General features: G+C 51.8%; 1 protein-coding gene across 1 annotated transcript; it reads left to right on the top strand.

Annotated features, from left to right (window-relative positions):
* The first annotated feature begins 14377 nt into the window (after positions 1–14377).
* On the top strand, positions 14378–17986 carry SBK3 (SH3 domain binding kinase family member 3). The gene is made up of 4 exons (XM_029238019.1): positions 14378–14422; positions 14950–15100; positions 15628–15830; positions 17106–17986. The coding sequence occupies exons 1-4, from the start codon at positions 14378–14380 to the stop codon at positions 17919–17921; spliced, it is 1215 nt and encodes a 404-aa protein (XP_029093852.1). The 3' UTR covers positions 17922–17986.
* Positions 17987–18459: the final 473 nt, after the last annotated feature.

The raw sequence follows: 18459 nt of genomic DNA, 5'->3' as shown, positions 1-18459 counted from the left end.
ATTGGGTTGTGCCAGGTCTTAGTTGTGGCATGCAAACTCTTTTTTAAATTTTTAAAATTTTTATTTTTGGCTGTGTCGGGTCTCAGTTGCTGTGCGTGGGCTTTCTCTAGTTGCATCGAGTGGGGGATACTCTTCGTTGCGGTGCGCGGGCTTCTCATTGCAGTGGCTTCTCTCGTTGCAGAGCACAGGCTCTAGGCGCGCGGGCTTCAGTAGTTGTGGCTCATGGGCTCTAGAGTGTAGGCTCAGTAGTTGTGGCGCACGGGCTTAGTTGCTCGATGGCATGTGGGATCTTCCTGGACCAGGGATCTAACCCGTGTCCCCTGCATTGACAGGCAGATTCTTAACCACTGTGCCACAAGGGAAGTCCTCCACCTTTTTAAAATAAATAAATTTTACTATCTAGAGCCGTTTTAGGTTCACAGAAAAACTGAGTGGAAATACAGATGGTCCCCATCCGTCTATCCTTTAAAAATTCATTTCAAAGCAATTTGCAAACATTAGACCACATCACCCCTAAATACTTCAGCATGAATAACATAACAAGATATCAAATATTTATTGAACCTTCTTGTCCTTGATAAAATTTAAATTCCGTGAAATGCATGCCTGAGACCTTACCATCTGATGAATTCTGAGAGATACAGAACACCTGAGTAGCACAAATTCCTCTCCTGATTTAACAGATTCCCTCTGGCTTCTGTTTGGAGGACAGACTGGTGGAGAGTGGGAGCAGAGGTCCTCTTATGCCTGCCTGCCTTTCTCCTTCAACAACCTTTTTCTTTTAGAATCGTTTTTAGATTTACAGAGAAGTTGCTACGATGGTCAGAGCCGTCCTGTGTGCCCCTGACCCAGGTTCCCCAAATGTTATCATGTCCCTACCATCCCAAACCAAGAAACCAATACTGGCAGATGCAACCCTTTCCTCAGATTTTACTCACTGTCCCTAATAGCTTTCTGTCCCAGGATCCCACCCAGGACACCACCGTGGCCTTACTTCCTGCCTCCTGAATCTCCACTGGTCTGTGGTCACCTTTCAGGCTTGTCTTGGTCTTTCATGATCCCGACCATTTTGAGGAATCCCTGGAAGAAAGGCCACGCCCACGTGCCCAGCGCTCCCGGGCTGCGCCTTACCCACGTGACTATCACTGAAGATGTTAACCTGCCTCACCTGGTGGTTTCCACGCTGTGCAGTGGCCCCTTCCCCGTTCCAGACTCTTACTCTTTGTAGGCAAGTCGCTGAGCTGCAGCCCACATGGAGGGGAGGGGAAGTATCCAGATACACTTTTGGCGAATTCTGTCCCTTCTCCTTACCCTGTTTATTTATCTATTCAATCATTTGTTTGTTTTCTGTGTGTGTTTTGTTTCGTTTTGGCCACGCCACGCATCTTGCGGGACCTTAGTTCCCCAGCCAGGGATGGAACCTATCTCCCCTGCAGGGGAAGCTCGGAGCCCTAACCCCTGGACCGCCAGGGAATTCCCGATCATTTATTTGTATCCGTATGGATTCACAGACGTTTCTTTTATACTTTGGGTGATAGTCAACTACAACATTATCTCATATAGTTTATATTATAGTCCAATGTCACATTATGTATTTCCTTGAAGCCCACCTGTGTTTGGATGCCAGGTGCCATCAAGAGCTAGTGAAGCAAGCACAGGGAGCTCAATATCTTGTAATAACCTATAAGGGAAAAGAATCTGAAAAAGAATAGATGTGTGTGTGTGTGTGTGTGTGTGTGTGTGTGTAACTGAAGCACTTTGTTGTACACCTGAAACTAACACAGCATTGTAAATCAACTATACGTCAGTAAAAAAATAAAACCAAAACTAAAAATAGAGAGAGAGCAGCAGTACTGAGCAACAAGCAGGAATTTCTGGCCAGCGTGTGATGGGAGATGTGACTTCAGCTGGGTGACCGAGGAGGGCTTTTGAGGAGGGTTTGAAGACTTGGTCCAGAGGAGCTAGGGACCTGAGCACGTGAGGGGCTCTGAGGCTCCAAGGGGACGGCCACCTGCCCGTGGACATCCAGCCACGCAGAGCCACACCCACCTTTCCCAGGCACCAGCCCCACAGCGGTTTCTACCCCCTGTTCCTGGCCCCCTGGGCGGGCAGTTTGGAATTCAGCCTCCGAGGCCAAGTCCCCACCCTCCACAGCCCCTTATCTCGCCACGCCCAGCACTGTGCCTGGCACCGAACGCCTCCATAAATATTTGCTGCCACTCACCTGGCTGTGCGAGCCCCAGCTGCCCTCCTTTGCCCTCCTCCCGAACCAGCTCTTTCGTCTCAAGGAGGGAGGGGGGTGTTGGTGGACCCCGATGTGGAATCAGGGACATGACCCACCCAAGGTCACCGGGAGAGGGAGGGCCAGAGAGAGAGAGAGAGAGAGACAGAGAGAGAGAGACAGAGAGAGAGAGACAGAGCTGGGCGGCCTCCAGACTTCTAATAATGGGATAAGTGTAGCTACTATTTATTACCTTGCCCATTCGCTGGTGTCAGGCACTTCACACGCGTTTTCTGGTTTCATCTCAACAACTCTGCTGGTTCCTGGCACAGATCAGCTATCTCACCTCGTGGCCTGGGACGGGCGAGCCTGTTTGCCTGGGATGACCCCCTCACCCCTCCTCCAGGAGGCCCACCCTACATCCCATGTTTCTCTAGCGATCCCCTGTCATAGGCCCAGGTAAGAGGGCCCCAAGATCCCTGCTCCCTGGGTGAATACACACCTCTTCCCAATTATTCAGTCAGACGCTGATTTAGGTGCTGCTATGAAGGGACAGTGCAGCTGGAATGAAGGTTCCAAATCTCAGATAGGAACTGGGTCTTCTGTGGGCCTGCCTCATCATGTGACCCTCCAAAAGAGATGGGGCTCCTCCTGCAAAAAGAGACTCAAAGCATGAGGGGCGTTCTACAGGAGGGAGATTCTCCGTTGCTGGCTTGGAAGGTGGAGGGGATCCCACGACAAGGAATGCAGACAGCCTCTGAAAACAGAGCGGATTCTGCCCACAGCCAGCAAGGAGGCGGGAACCTCCTTGTCTAACCCAAGCAGAGAACCCAGTCAAGCCAGCCTAAGCTCCTGACTCACAACTGTGAGCTAATAGCAGGTGCTGTGTTTGCATTCGGTCTTCGTTGCTGCGTGCGGGCTTTCTCTAGTTGCGGCGAGCGGGGGCTACTCTTCGTTCCAGTGCGAGGGCTTCTCATTGTGGTGGCTTCTCTTGTTGCGGAGCTCGGGCTCTAGGCGTGTGGGCTTCAGTAGTTGCAGCACGCGGGCTCAGTAGTGGTGGCTAACGGGCTTAGTTGCTCCACAACATGTGGGATCTTCCCGGACCAGGGCTCGAACCCGCGTCCCCTGCATTGGCAGGTGGATTCTTAACCACTTCGCCACCAGGGAAGTCCTGCGGGTGCTCTTTTAAGCTGCTACATTTGTGCTAATTTGTTACCAGCACAGAAAACAAATACAATCTCTCTGTTTTGTTTCCTTCAGGGCACTCACTGCCAAAGTAAGTTGGTTTCTTTGATTACTTAATTGCTTCAAGTCTATCCATCTGTATTTGGTTTGCTAGGGCTGCCATAACAAAGTACCATGAACCAGGTGGCTTACAACAACAGAAATGTACTGTCTCACAGCTCTGGAGGCTGCAAGTCCAAGATCCTGTGTGGGCAGGGCCGTGCTCCCTCGGAGGCCTGCACGGGAGACTTCCTTGCCTCCTTCTGGCTCCTGGTGGTTGACCAACAATCCTTGACTTCCTTGGCTTGTAGATGCATCACCTTGATCGCCACCTTCCTCGTCACATTGTGTTATTCCATGTGTTGCTGTCTTCACTTGGCCGTCTTACTGAAAGGGCACCAGCAGTAATGGATTAGGGCCCATCTTCTCCAGTACAACCTCCTCTTAACTAATTACATCTGCAATGACCCTGTTTCCAAATAAGGTCATGTTCTGAGGTGTTGGGGGTCAGGGCTTCAACCCATAAACCATCCCTACCTACATGTGTCATCTTCCAGGGTGCAAACTGTGGCTGAGTTTTCCCGCTGGGTTCCTAGAGCCTAGAGCACAGCCTAGCACACAGTAGGTGCTTAACTTTTTGTTGTTGTTTTTAAATCATCTGACGAATTCTTTCTCTGAGCCTCTTTCCATGTCTTTCAAGTGGGGATAGAGATACACAGCAAATAATTGTCCAACACATGAATGAAGGGAGGATTATAACATGCCTCACTCCCACTTGACAGAGGGAGAAACTGAGGCTCAGAAAGACGAAGCGAGTTGCTCAAGGTCAGTGCCGCTGTCACGCTGGCAGCCTGGCCAGGAGGGACCTGGGAGCCCTAACACATGTCCTGCACTCCTCCCACCTCTGGCCGACAGCCTGCTGACACCTTCCAGTGGCTGAACCCAAGAAGAAGTCGGATGCAGCCCAGGTAACACAGTCAGCAGGAATGACCCAGACAGAGAGGAGAGAGATGGACAAACGGAAGGCTACCAGCACAGGGTGTTCACCAGAAGGGGAGTCCTCACACTTGGGAATGTCTTCCCTCTCGCTCCCCCGAAGGACACACCAGTCTACACACACCCCCAGCGCTGCCTAAGGGTCCCCATTTCCCTACTTCCTAATTTCTGCCTATCCACTTGGTGTCAAATGGAATCTCCCCTCAGTGCCATTCCGTGGTGGGGACTGTGGAAGGGTTCTGCCCTAGATGCAGGTAGTGAGGGAATATTGCACCCAGAAGATATAAAAGCAAGAATAAAACCCATTAAAGGTTTGGTCTGCTTTTCACTTTTACCACACACGGGCGATTGCAAACAAGGTCAGTGGTAAAACAAGGTCAGGGCTTCCCTGCAAAATATATTTTGTTGGTCTAAGTTCTGAGCATTTGCTGCAAATGTTACCATGACGTTTTAAATACATATACTTAGGGCTTCCCTGGTGGCGCAGTGGTTGGGAATCCACCTGCCAATGCAGGGGACGCATTCCCTGGTTCGGGAAGATCCCACATGCTGCGGAGTAACGAAGCCCATGTGCCACAACTACTGAGCCTAAGCTCTAGACCCTGTGAGCCACAACTACTGAGCCCACGAGCCACAACCACTGAAGACAGCGCACGTAGAGCCCGTGCTCCGCAACCAGAGAAGCCACCGCAATGAGAAGCCCGTGCACTGCGACGAAGAGTAGCCCCCTCTCAGCACAACTAGAGAAAGCCCACACACAGCAACGAAAACCCAACGCAGCCAAAAATAAATAAATACATATATTTAAATACACACATATACATTTCAAATGTAACAAATCCAGAAAAGGATGATAAATTATTTGTTATATATGGGAGAGTTTCTTACAAAACTTAACATCATCTTACCATATGATCCAGCAATTGTGCTCCTTGATATCCACTCAAATAAGTCAAAAACTCACGTACACAAAAACCGGCACATGGATGTTTATAGCAGCTTTATGTATAACTGCCCAAAGTTGGAAGCAACCAAGGTGTCTGTTAGGAGATGAATGGATAAATAAACTGTGCTACATCCACACAACGGAAGATTACTCAGTGATAAAAAGAAATGAGGGGGCTTCCCTGGTGGCTCAGTGGTTAAGAATCTGCCTGCCAATGCAGGGGACACAGGTTCAAGCCCTGGTCCGCGAAGATCCCACATGCCACAGAGCAACTAAGCCCATGCGCCACAACTACTGAGCCTGCACTCTAGAGCTCGTGAGTCACAACTACTGAGCCCGCGAGCCACAACTACTGAGCCCGCGTGCCACGAGCCCGTGCTCCGCAACAAGAGAAGCCACCGCAATGAGAAGCCCGCACACCTCAATGAAGAGCAGCCCCCGCTCGCCGCAACTAGAGAAAGCCCGCGCACAGCAACAAAGACCCAACGCAGCCAAAAACAAATAAATAAATAAATAAATTTAAAAACGAAAAAGAAATGAGCTATCAAGTCACGAAAAGACATGGAGGAATCTTGAATGCATACAACTAAGTGAAAGAGGCCAATCTTAAAAAGGCTATGCGCTGTATGATTCCAACTATACGACACTCTGGAAAACACAAAACTATGGAGACTGTAAAAAGATCAGGGGTTGCCAGGAGATGGCAGGGAGCACTGAGGATTTTTAGGGCAGCAAAAATACTCTGTATGATACTGTAGTGGTGGATACATGTCATGATACGTTTGTCCAAACCCATAGAATGTACAGCACCAGGAGTGAGCCCTAATGTCAACTATGGGCTTTGGGTGATAATGAGGTGTCAATATAGGTTCATCGATTGTAACAAATGTACCACTGGTGGGGATGTTGGTAACAGGGAGGCTATGATGGGTGGGGTGAGGGGGTGTATCTCCGTACCTTCCACTCAATTTTTATTTTAAGATTTATTATTTATTTATTTTATTTTTGGCTGCATCGGGTCTTCGTGGCAGCATGCGGGAACTTCGTTGAGGCGCATGGGGTCTTCATGGCAATGCGCCAGCTTCTCTCTAGTTGTGGCATGAGGGTTTTCTCTTCTCTAGTTGTGGCATGCAGGCTCCAGGGCGTGTGGGCTCTGTAGTTGTGGTCCATGGGTTCCAGAGAAGGTGGGCTCTGTAGTTTGCAGCACACGGGCTCTCTAGTTGAGGCGCCCAAGCTCAGTAGTTGTGGCGTGCAGGCTTTGTTGCCCCGCGGCACGTGGGATCTTAGTTCCCTGACCAGGGATCGAACCCATGTTCCCCTGCATTGGAAGGCAATTCTTTACCACTGGACCACCAGGGAAGGCCCGTTCCACTCAATTTTGTTGTCAGCCTAAAAGCTCCGAAAAATAAGTTTATTAATCAAAAAGAGAAATAAAAAACACAAATCAAGAAGGATGCATGATAATGACTGAAAATCTTTCTGTTACATACAGGAGGGGGAGGGTGTTAAAATGATCTGGGTGTCCAATACGTCAGGTCGCTGGGGCCTCTGATTAGAATGTGTGCTCTGCCGGGACAGGGATTTTTTTTTTTATAGCTTTATTGAGATATAATTCCCATACTCCACAACATGCCCATTTAAAATGTACAACTTGGGGGCTTTTGGTGCCGTCACAGAGTTGTGTGACCATCAGCACGATCACTTTCAGAACATTTCCATCACCCCGAAAAGAAGCACCACACCCTTTAGGCATCGCACCCCCACCCCCCGCCAGTGACCCATCCCCTGGGCGACAACTCATCCCCTCCCCATCTCTGAGATTTGCCTCTGAGGGTGGGAGTTGTTCCCTTTGCTCTCTGATGTGTCCCCAGAACCTGCAACCCTGTTGGATACACCCTAGCGGGCAGGTGCTCCATAGTTAAATTTAACTAATCTGTTTTTTCTTTTCTTTTCTTTTCCTTTTTGTTTTTTTTTAGCCACCCTGCCTGGCTTGTGGGATCTTAGTTCCCCGACCAGGATCAAACCCTGGGCCCACGGCAGTTGAAAGCACGAGTCTTAACCACTGGACCGCCAGGGAATTCCCTTAACTAATCTGTTTCTGTTTGAGTCCCAGTCACCACTGGCTTCTGCTCAGAAGCCTCTTTCTCCTCCACCCATTGTCCCATCAGGACCTTTCAGAGTTACCTCCGTTAGAGCAGGTAACACCCTGCCTCATAATTGCCTGCATCCCTGTACTCGACACCCTCCAGACTCCTCCCAGATTCCTCCCGGCAAGGACAGAATCTATCTGCTGCTCTTTGCCTCACCTCAGGCCCCAGGAAATGCGTGTTGCATTTGAATGGAAACAAGAACAGTCAGCATACTAGACACACACGTGTCCCCAGCTCCTGGCCGGCAGACACACAGCCCAGCAGAGAGGCCCAGAGTGTGAAGCGTGGAGCCCAACTGTCCCCGTGTGAGTCCCGACTCTGCCGTGACCCCCAGCAGGACACTGGGCAAGAGATTGAATCTCGGCAAGCCTCCCTTTCCCCAGCTATAAAACGGAGCTAATAATAGGATCTACCTCTCCCCACTGCAGCGAGGATTAGCACAGGGTCTGGTAATACACAGAATTCAGTAAGTACTAGCTATAATTATCGCTAAGCACACGGGATTTATGAAGTCATGACACACGGCCTTCACTCGGCCATCCGTCAACCTCCTCACCCTATGCACATTTCCCAAGGAGAGGGAGAGAGAATCCAGGGTGCCCCTAGGAACTGTGAGTCCTTCCTTGTGACTGGGGTGTTAGGTGAGATGGGTGTAGCAGCAGATAAGATGGGGCCGGTGCCAGCTGCGGGAGAGCTCAGAGGCCAGGCTGGGGAGCTTGGATTCCTTCCCAAAGGCAACGAACAAGGAGCCAGGGGATGCTATTGAGAAGCGGAGGGACAAAGGATATCTCTGAGTGTCAGGAAGATGCCTTCGGAGGTGGGGTGATGGGGGCTCACTCTAGGGGGAGAGACTGGAGTCGGGCAGGAAGCGGGGCTGATGGTCCACATGGGAGAAGATGCAGCCAGGCCCTTGGCCTGCAGCCCAGTGGACATGGAGAATGCCCTGATTCTGAGCCCACTGTCTCTAGATTTCTAGAGAGATCTGGCAGGGACTGTAAACCTGGATGTTGTCTGCTAAATCCTGTTTCCATTTTTACAAAAGTGCAAGAGAAACAAGGTGAAAGTAACTAATATGTTTTAGTTCACTCAATACAGTATATTCTTTTTACTGGCATCACTCAATATAGTTTATTCTCCTGATTCACGGTAGTGATGGTCTATAACGGCATAGTGAACACTGAATAATTGATCCTGAGCCACTGCCCCGGGGGAAATGCAGGGTTAGTTGCCTACCAGACTTTGGTCACAATTTTGTTGCTGTTGTTGTTAATGGATTTATACATAACCTTGTTTTATGTGTATTTCTGCTTAAAGGCACCTTGTCTAATATGCATATTGTTGACTCACTGACATTAAACTCACAGCCAACAGTGTTGTAACTCACGCCCAAAGGAAGCTTATCTAAAATGCATTTTCTCCATAAGCCCCATCCCAGCCTTTAGGACACTAGACAGCACTTGGGCTTCATGTCTGGGGAGACGTTTGAAAGTGTAAAATCACCAAGAAATAGCCCAATACTGCAAAAAGGACACTCGTTTACAGGATGCAAGTTTGTTCAACCTTAGCTGGGAACATGTGTCAGAGACTCCCGTTGTTGGCTGCTCTGCGCATGCCCGCGAAAGTGCTGTGCTCTAGATTCAGGGGTCACAGGAGCATTTTTAGTGGGTAGGCAAATTTGCAAATACGGAATCCGCCAATGATGAGCTCGACTGTATATCCAAAACATTATCACGTCATCATGTAATTAATATAAATATCATCAACGCGTAGTTTACATTCTCTTTTTCGTGCTAAGTCTTTGAAATCCGGGGTCTGTTTTGTACTCACAGTACATCTCAGTTTGGACAAGCCACGTTTCAAGTGCGAAAGCGCTCCACACCGCTAGTGGCTTTCATACCAGACAGTGCAAGTCTCTATAGCTTTCTTGAGACTCTCCAAGAGACCTGCGGACTCAAAAATAAAAATTAAAAAGGCGATGTCAGATACAGCCACCTTGGAGAGCCGTGTGGCAATATCTAAGAATTTAGCTGCGCGTTTTTCTTTCGACCCAGGAATTCCACTTTGAGGCCAGTGCCCTATGAAGTGTGCCGCTCAGCACAGGGCAACACGTACAAGAATATTCTCTGCACCCCTGCTTGGAAGAGCACGACAGTGGAGAAAAATAAAATGTCCACGCTCGGAAGAATGCATCCATAAGATAACAATGTGTCCATACACTAGACTATTCAACGTCTTTGCAAAAGAAAGAGCCTGAGCTCCGGGTAACCGCACGGATGGAACTCACAGGGGTGAGCTGGTGAGGACAAAAGCAAGCTGCGAAGGTCAGAGAGGTGATGCTATTCATACAACACTTAACCTTTGTATGGCATCAACATTTAACCTTTGATGCTATTTATACAACAACACCTCCTTAAGGATGGTGATTACTTCTGGGAGGGAAGGGAAGGACTTGGAGAAGGGTAAGTACACAGAGGGTTCCAGTTATATTTGAAAAGTTATATTTCTTCAGCTGGACGGTGGTGGACATGGAGGTGCTTATTATGGTTATTTGGGATATTTTGTGTGTGTGTGCCTGAAATAGTCTTTTGCACGAGGAACCATAGCAAGGGTTTGTACTGCTGTGTTGACCAGGTCAGACAGACAGGCAGTGAGGGGTCATATGTGGCCTGCGTGTGCCTTGAAAAATATTAGAGCCACTCTGACAGGTAGGTGGTGAGGATTCCGTGAGATTCCTGCACGGGTGAATAAAGCCCCTAGCAGCGTCTGGCCTGTTGTAACTGCCATCAGCGTATTTGTTGAGAGCAATCATTATCGCTAAGCAATCGCTCTGTTCCAGGCGCTACGTCTAGTGTTTTCATCCATTATTTTGTTTAACAGTATTTATTCAGTGCCTGTAGGAACAGAGCCCCCTGTCCGGGTGCAATAGAGAGAAAACAGCATGATTCTCGTGAACATAGAGGGGAGGGCAGCCCAGTCTTCATGACGCACCCCGAAAACTGCTAATGGCCAAGATTTGCCCTACTAGTATGTAATCTTATTCTTTTCGGACAAGACACATCACTTTAATGTCACAGGTTTTTTTTTTTTTCTTTTTCTTTTTATCTCTTCTTTTGGTCCAAGGATATGGGGGTGGGCAGGTGAGTAATCAACTGCGCAACATTTTTTCTTTTTTTAGGGGGGAGGGTCATGCCATGTGGCCTGTGGGGTCCTAGTTCCCCGACCAGGGATTGAACCCTGGGCCCTTGGCAGTGAAAGCACGGAGTCCTAACCACTGGACCGCCAGGGAATTCCCCAACTGCACAACATTTGAAGTGCAGTTAATTCTTTTTTTGTTTGTTTGTTTTTTGTTTCTTGCGGTACACGGGCCTCTCACTGCTGTGGCCTCTCCCGCTGCGGAGCACAGGCCCCGGACGCGCAGGCCCAGCGGCCATGGCTCACGGGCCCAGCCGCTCCGCGGCATGTGGGGTCTTCCCGGACCGGGGCACAAACCCACGTCCCCCTCATCGGCAGGCGGACTCTCAACCACTGCGCCACCAGGGAAGCCCTGAAGTGCAGTTAATTCTTGATGTGATCTTTCAGTAAATATTTTATTTGGAAAAATATATAAAGTATATAAATAATATATAAGATATATACCAGACCTCATATATATGATAGTCCATAGTATATATAATTATATATAAGATCATGTATATTGCATTTGTGATTGTATCAGGTACAATCATTATGTATTGTCAGTGTATAATATGTTACAAACTTTAAATGTTTCTTTGACAATAATGCTCTGAGTACGACCAGCAATTGCTCCCATTTCATGAGGAGGAAACTGAGGCAAGGAGGCAGCTGGACACTTGGCCAGGGGGACAGAGGCAGGAGACAGTCACAGGAGGAGTCCTTGGGAGCTGGAGAGCAGCAGACACGGGGGCGTGGGGAGGCAGGAGGCCCAGAGCCCAGCTTTAACAGGGGTGTGTGCACCCTGGGGCCTGGGCTGGGCCTCCCCCCGCACCATCACACCTGCCTCTCCCGGTCACTCTGGGTGACCCCACGCGGCAGTGCGGCTAAATGGAGAGGTGTAAAGCTCCCCGGATCATCAGTGAGCCTCTGGGGGGGCTGGGGAGGGCCAGAGGCCTGCAGCGGCCCCTCTCACCCTCCCGCTGGGGGACCCAGGTGGCCAGCTCTGCAGCCTGACCTTTCAGCTCCAGCCCAGCAGCTGCCCTGCAGGCCTTGCAGCCCCCCAGGGGAGGGACTCAGCTCTAGCCTGAGTGGGGTGGTGGCGTGGTAGAGGGGGCAGCCTGGGGTCCCCGGGCCCTCGCGAATCCTGGCTCTGCCTCTCTCTGGCTGCTGACCAATGCCTCTGTTTCTCCAGGGCTCAGTTTTCCCATCAGTAAATTGGAAGCCATCATCCTACTCGTCCAAGCCTTGTCGGGAGGACTCCACAAAGTCTTGAATGAATTTTAAAAAGTTAAAAAATAAAGAGCCAGGGCCTGACACCTTATAAGCATTGAATGAAGGGTCATCATCGCATTATTTAATTTTAGTTTTAGTTTTTGAATAGGTAACATGCTGTGGGGGAAATTCAAATAATACGAAAGGCAGAGTGATCAAAAGTTCCTTCAGGGGCTTCCCTGGTAGCACAGTGGTTAAGAATCCACCTGCCAATGCAGGGGACATGGGTTTGAGCCCTGGTCCGGGAAGATCCCACATGCCGCGGAGCAGCTAAGCCCGTGCACCACAGCTACTGAGCCGGCGCTCTAGAGCCTGCAGGCCACAACTACTGAGCCCGCGTGCCACAACTACTGAAGCCCGCGCACCTAGAGCCCGAGCTCCGCAACAAGAGAAGCCACCGCAATGAGCAACCCGCACACCGCAACGAAGAGTAGCCCCCGCTTGCCGCAACTAGAGAAAGCCCGCGTGCAGCAACAAAGACCCAATGCAGCCATAAATAAATAAATATATATTTTTTTTAAAAAAAAAGAATCACTATGCTGTATACCTGAAACTAACACAATATTGTAAGTCAACTATACTTCAAAATAAAAAAAAAAAAGTTCCTCCAAAGTCACATGTTGACACTGATTACTGACTCAACTGCAGCAGCAATAGAAAATTGGGAAAATTGGGGGACGAAGAATACAGACTGAGTATTAGCTTATGTTAAGGAATTACCGTTAGTGACGTTCGATGTGATTGATAAGAGTTTTGCAGTTGAGCTGGAAATTTTCCTTCCTTTGATGGAAATGTAAACCTGAGCATTGGGGCAGAATTTATCATGATGTCTGTAGTTTATTTAGTGACTTTTAGCTTTTTATGAGGGAAAATTTCTAGCAGAACCAAAAGTAAAGAGTAAAGGAACCTCCTTGTGCTCAGCAACACATGTGCTGTTGACTCAAGATCCCCACCCTCACTTGGGCCATGTTTTCCTCCGCTGGAGTATTTGAAACCAAACACCAGGCAGTGTATCATTTTGCCCCAGATGATTTCCCTAGGCTGCAATTTGCTTTAAAATACTCCATCCCCACAAAAGAAAAGAGGGAGAAAGAGAGTATGGCAAAAAGTAATGTTTGTGAAGCCTGGTCAGTGGAGTGGAGGGTGTTCCCTGTGGCTTTCCTTTTCCACTGTTCTGTACTTGCAACTTTCCACAAACCTCGAAAAGTCAAAGAACAAAGGAAGCTCTGCCTCTGCACCGCACCCCGCCAGCCCTGCCCAGGTTCCCAGGGCCAGCACAGAAGCCAGTTTCCTGGGGGTCCTTCCAGGGGCCCAGAGACCTTTCTAGCTGCGTCTTTATTCATAGCAGGTTGTAGCAGTAGTTGAAACCTGATGGGGCAGGCGTCCGGGCTGAGTCACACAGGCCTGTCCCGGGTCACCCCACGCCTCCTCCTCTCTGACCCCACGTCAGCCGATTGCCACTCAGAACCTCAGTTTCCTTTTCTGTAAACTGGGGATAAATCGCCACCCTTTTGGGTGGCTGGGAGGATGCAGTATAAAGGCCCCAGCGCAGAGCTGGGCTCAGAGCCTTGCTGAGTATACAAAAGAAGACTTTTCCCCAGAGTCTCTCTATTAAGAGCTCCCGGGTCTGACGGGGGAGGGCTGGGGGTGGGGACTCTTGGTATTAGGGGGCTTTGGGAGTGGTCTCCCTGGTCCCCAGAGGCCCATGGAGGCAGGTGGATGCACAGAGCCCTGGGTCTCCCAACCCAGGTAAGGTGTATGAAGGGGCTGGGCTCCCCTTTCTCTGCTGCCCTCAGGCCCGGCCCCTGGGGGTTCATAATATGTTTTGTCCCCTCTGTCCTGGGACCAGAGCCCAGAGTCCAAGCTGGTCTAAGTTTGGAAGGGGGAGGGAGGGGTGGGGGGGTGACAGGATGTCTCTGAGCTGTCACACACACCCCTGTCCCAGGCCCAGAAAAAGGGAGGGACAAAAGGCTTGGAAAGAGTCAGAAACAAAGACGGGAGAGAGACGGAGAGACACTGGGGAGAGCAGGCCAGAGTGGGGGACAGAGTGCGGACATCCTGAAAGACAGACAGACAGACAGCGGCCACAGTGGGAAGAGGGTGGGGACAGGAGCGAGGGGCCGGGGACCAACAGACAGGCGGGGAGACCCACCCTGAGACCCGGGAGCTAGAAAAAGGGCAAGACAGAGACAGGGAGGTGTGGAGAGAGGGGGCCAGACAGGCAGGGAAGTCTCTGGACTCGGACACAGAGGGGCACGGGGGCAGACCCTTCAGATGAGCTCCAGGCCTTGGCTCTGCTCAGGGGTGCAGTGGAGCTCAGTGGGCGTGCTGCTTCTGGGGAGCCCAGACCAGGGGTGCTTGCCCGAGGGCCAGCTGACACCAGGTCACCCTGAGATGGAGCTCAGGGACCCCGAGAACCAGGAGGATGGGGACCCGGAGGTGAGAGAAAGGAGACGAGGGAGGGAGAGACAGAGAGAGACAGAGAGAGATGCGGGAGATGGAGAGGGCCAGGGGCAGACACACACAGAGAGACACAGAGAGACACGGAAGAGACAGGGAAACAGAAACATCAAAGACCCAGAAGAACTAAACCCGAGGACACACAGCAAGGCCAAGACCCCTGGGGGAAATGTACTCAGAAACAAAGAACAGGAAACCCGGGAAGAGAGGAGGATGGAGAAAGAGAGGGGTACAGTCGGGGTGGTGTGGGCTGGGGAGGCCCCCAGTGGGGCTGGGGCTTTTGGTGGCTCCCACAGATGGCAGTGGGCAGGGTCGCTGAGACAATCACCCATAACCCCGCCAGGACACAAAAACAGGTGGCCTGAGGGCGGGTGAGTCATTGTGACTCATCCCCCTCTCTGGGGACCAACCCCCCACCTCAGCCCTGGGCTGGGCCTCCAGGCCCCCCTGCTGCTCTAGGTGGCCCCCAGACTCACCCCCTCCCCACCTCTGTCCCTCTCCTGCAGGAGGACACAGCCACGGCCCTCCAGAGGCTCGTGGAGCTGACGGCCACCAGGGTGACCCCAGTGAGGAGTCTGCGTGTCCAGTATCACCTCATCCGAAAGCTTGGCTCCGGCTCCTACGGCCACGTGCTCCTTGCCCGGCCTCGCCAAGGGGGTGAGTTTGGCCACCAAAGGGCACAGTCCTTGATGTCCCCCAGGTTTCCCCCCTGGAACCACTGAGACAGGGAGCAGCCTTGCGGGGAGATGATGAGGACACATCTTGATGGGGCTCCAGAAAGTTAAGAGCTCTGTGGTCTTCCAAAAAATGGAACTCACCCAGAGAGGGTGAGAGACTTGCCTGAGGTCACACAGCAAGGCGGGAGCACAACTTGGACTGAAATTCAAGTCTCTGCGGCCCCTACTTTATGCGAGAGGAAACGGAGGTCCAGAGAGGGTAAGGCAGTTGTGCAAGACCACACAGCAATCTGAGGCAGAGCAGAAAGAGTCCTCAGGGAAGGTCTCCTCCAACCTCCACTTCACAGATGGAGAAACTCGAGGCGCAGAGAGGTCAGACACTATGCCCTGCCCCTCTTGTTTTATATGTAAGATGTCTGAGGCTCAGAGAGGTTGAGTGGCTTGCCTAGGGCCCCACAGCAAGATCAGAGCGCCCTGAGTTCCCTCTTGCCCCCACCTCCCCAGCAGGTCCGGCTGTGGCTCTGAAGCTCCTACCTCGGGACTCGGTCCTGAGAACCACCTTCCTGAGAGAGTTCTGTGTGGGCCGCTGTGTCTCATCACATCCAGGCCTGCTCCAGACCCTGGCAGGACCCCTGGAGACCCCCCGACACTTCGCCTTGGCCCAGGAGTATGCGCCCTGTGGGGATCTCAGCGGGATGCTGCAGGAACGGGTGAGGCAGGGAGGCAAGGGACAGAGGTTGGGACTGCTTATCCCAGGTCTGACTTTGTCCCTCCCCCAGTCCTGTCTCCAACCCTGACCCCCAAATCTTAAGTCCACCCTAAGCCCCCAAACCACCTCCTTATTTCTAATTCTCAACGCAGTTCCATGACTAACCCCAGCCCTAATCCATCCAGGGCAGGGAGTTGGGATTGGGTTTGAGGATGGATCAGGTCGGATGAGGGGGTAGGGAAGGAGACAGAGATGGGCTTTTAACTGGCATTGGCATTGGGAACGGGTGTGGGTGGAGTTGGATGGGTTGAGTTTAGGGTTGATTACAGATTGGTCACGGGTGTGGAGAAGAGCATGGATGGGGCTGCAGAGTGAAGCAGAGATGCTTGAGGATGTGTATGTAGATTGAGTTGGAGAAGGGCTGTAATGAAGTTCTCTCTAGAAAGACCAGGTCAGGACTGAATCCATGATATTCTGGGGGTACTTGAGTTTGAAGTTAGGGTGGGGCCATCTTTAGGAATAGACTTTGGATTTGAAATAGGGTTGGGGATAAACAGAAGGAAAAAAGGAAGGGAGGGAGAGAAGGAGGGAAAGAGTAGGATGGACGGATGGATGGAAAGATGGGTGGATGGATGGATGGATGGATGTTTGGATGGATTGAAGGATGGAGGGATGAATGGATGGATGTTGGCTATTAAATAGCTGGACAAATTATTGAATTGCTGACTAGCTGGCGGAATGGGTATTGAGTGGAAACCCTGCTGTATAGACCGTTGGATGGATAACTGGTTTGATGGATGGATTGCTGTCTTGCTGCGTGGCTAGCTGGATGGATCGATCTATCAGTCGATTGATGAAATAAACTGTGGCACTTTAGAACTGGGTCTGAGTTAGAGATGGGACCTACATTAGTACGGGACTCAAATTAGGATTAAGTGTGGGATTTGGGTTTTCACTGGAGATCTTGGTGGTAAGTTTAGAGGAGATAAGAAATATAAGGAATGGGTTTGAGTGTTAGGACAAAGTCTGATGGAAGTTAAAGAAGTTCTCGTTAGATTTGGGGTTCCAGTGAGGAAAACATCTGGGATTTGGTCTACAGGAGTACAGATGTGGGGGCAGCTTGTGGTTGAGGATGATCTGGAGAAGCTGTTGGGGGGATGTTCTGGGGACACTAGAGGTAGCCACTTGTCTGGGGATTTGGATTCTTGAACCCCAAGAAGCAACATAAAGAAGGAACCAAGGCAACCTGACCTTCGTCCTCTCTCTTTGACCCCAGGGCCTCCCAGAGCTGCAGGTGAAGCGGGTGGTGGCCCAGCTAGCTGGAGCCCTGGACTTCCTCCATGGCCGGGGGCTGGTCCATGCGGACGTCAAGCCAGACAACGTGCTGGTCTTCGACCCTGTCTGCAGCCGTGTGGCCCTGGGTGACCTGGGTCTGACCCGGCCTGAGGGCAGTCCAACCTCTGCCCCGCCAGGGCCACTGCCCTCCGCCCCACCCGAGCTCTGCCTCCTGCTGCCCCCTGACACCCTGCCCCTGCGACCAGCAGTGGACTCCTGGGGGCTGGGGGTGCTTCTCTTCTGTGCGGCCATGGCCTGTTTCCCTTGGGGTGTGGCGCTAGCCCCTGACCCTGGGTTCGAGGCCTTTGCTGGCTGGATGACCACCAGGCCCCAGCCACTTCAACCACCGCCCCCTTGGGACCAGTTTGCGCCCCCGGCTCTGGCACTGCTCCAGGGGCTTCTGGACCTGGATCAAGAGACTAGGATCCCCCCACTGGCTGTCCTGAGCTTCCTGGGGGATGATTGGGGGTTAAAGGAGAACAAAGAGAGACCTGGGGGCTTGGGGAGTGTGTCCAGTGAAGACGGGGAGGAGGAAGAGGGGGGAGCAAGCCTGGAAGAGTGGTCAGAGGGGGAGGAGAATGACGACAACGATGGTGGGAGGTGCGGACAGATGGGGGACAGCCCTGACCAGCTGACTGGGACAGGCGCCCAGAGCTTGGGCCAAAGGCCTCTCCCCCAGCCCCCATGGCCACCTGGATGGAGAGACAGCTGCTCCCGGGAGGACAGAGATGGAACACATTGCATCTCTCCCAACTGAAGGCTGGACTTGTATGCACAATTCCCCTCCTGACTGAGGACCCAGGAGTCCGGTACCCCCGGCCCCTCCTCCCTCAGACCCAGGGGTCAGACCCCCAACCCTCCTCCCTCAGACCCAGGGGTCCAGGCCCCCAGCCCTCCTCCCTCAGACCCAGGGGTCAGACCCCCACCACTCCTCCCTCAGACCCAGGGGTCCGGACCCCCGGCCCCCCCCCCCTCAGACCCAGGGGTCCAGGCCCCCAGCCCCTCCTCCCTCAGACCCAGGGGTCAGACCCCCACCCCTCCTCCCTCAGACCTAGGGGTCAGACCCCCACTCGTCCTCCCTCAGACCCAGGGGTCCTGACCCCTCCTCCCTCAAGGACCCTTCCTCTCTCTTCTGTCCTGAGCGTGTCTTCTTGAAGGAAGGTGCTGTTTCCCCTGTAGATGCATTTCTGCACGGTGGGGACATGTTGGGTGCTTATGGACTTGTGATGTGGTCAGTTCTCTCCTTTAAGACCTTAGGTGACTTCCGCTGGCCTTGGCACCAAATCTGGGCTTTC

This window comes from Monodon monoceros, unplaced genomic scaffold, assembly GCF_005190385.1.
Source record: "Monodon monoceros isolate NGI ecotype Baffin Bay Population unplaced genomic scaffold, NGI_Narwhal_1 Super_Scaffold_10, whole genome shotgun sequence".
NCBI classification, from domain to species: Eukaryota; Metazoa; Chordata; class Mammalia; order Artiodactyla; family Monodontidae; genus Monodon; species Monodon monoceros.
The sequence above is the reverse complement of the archived record's forward strand: the minus strand, read 5'-3'. Positions and strand labels throughout refer to the sequence as shown.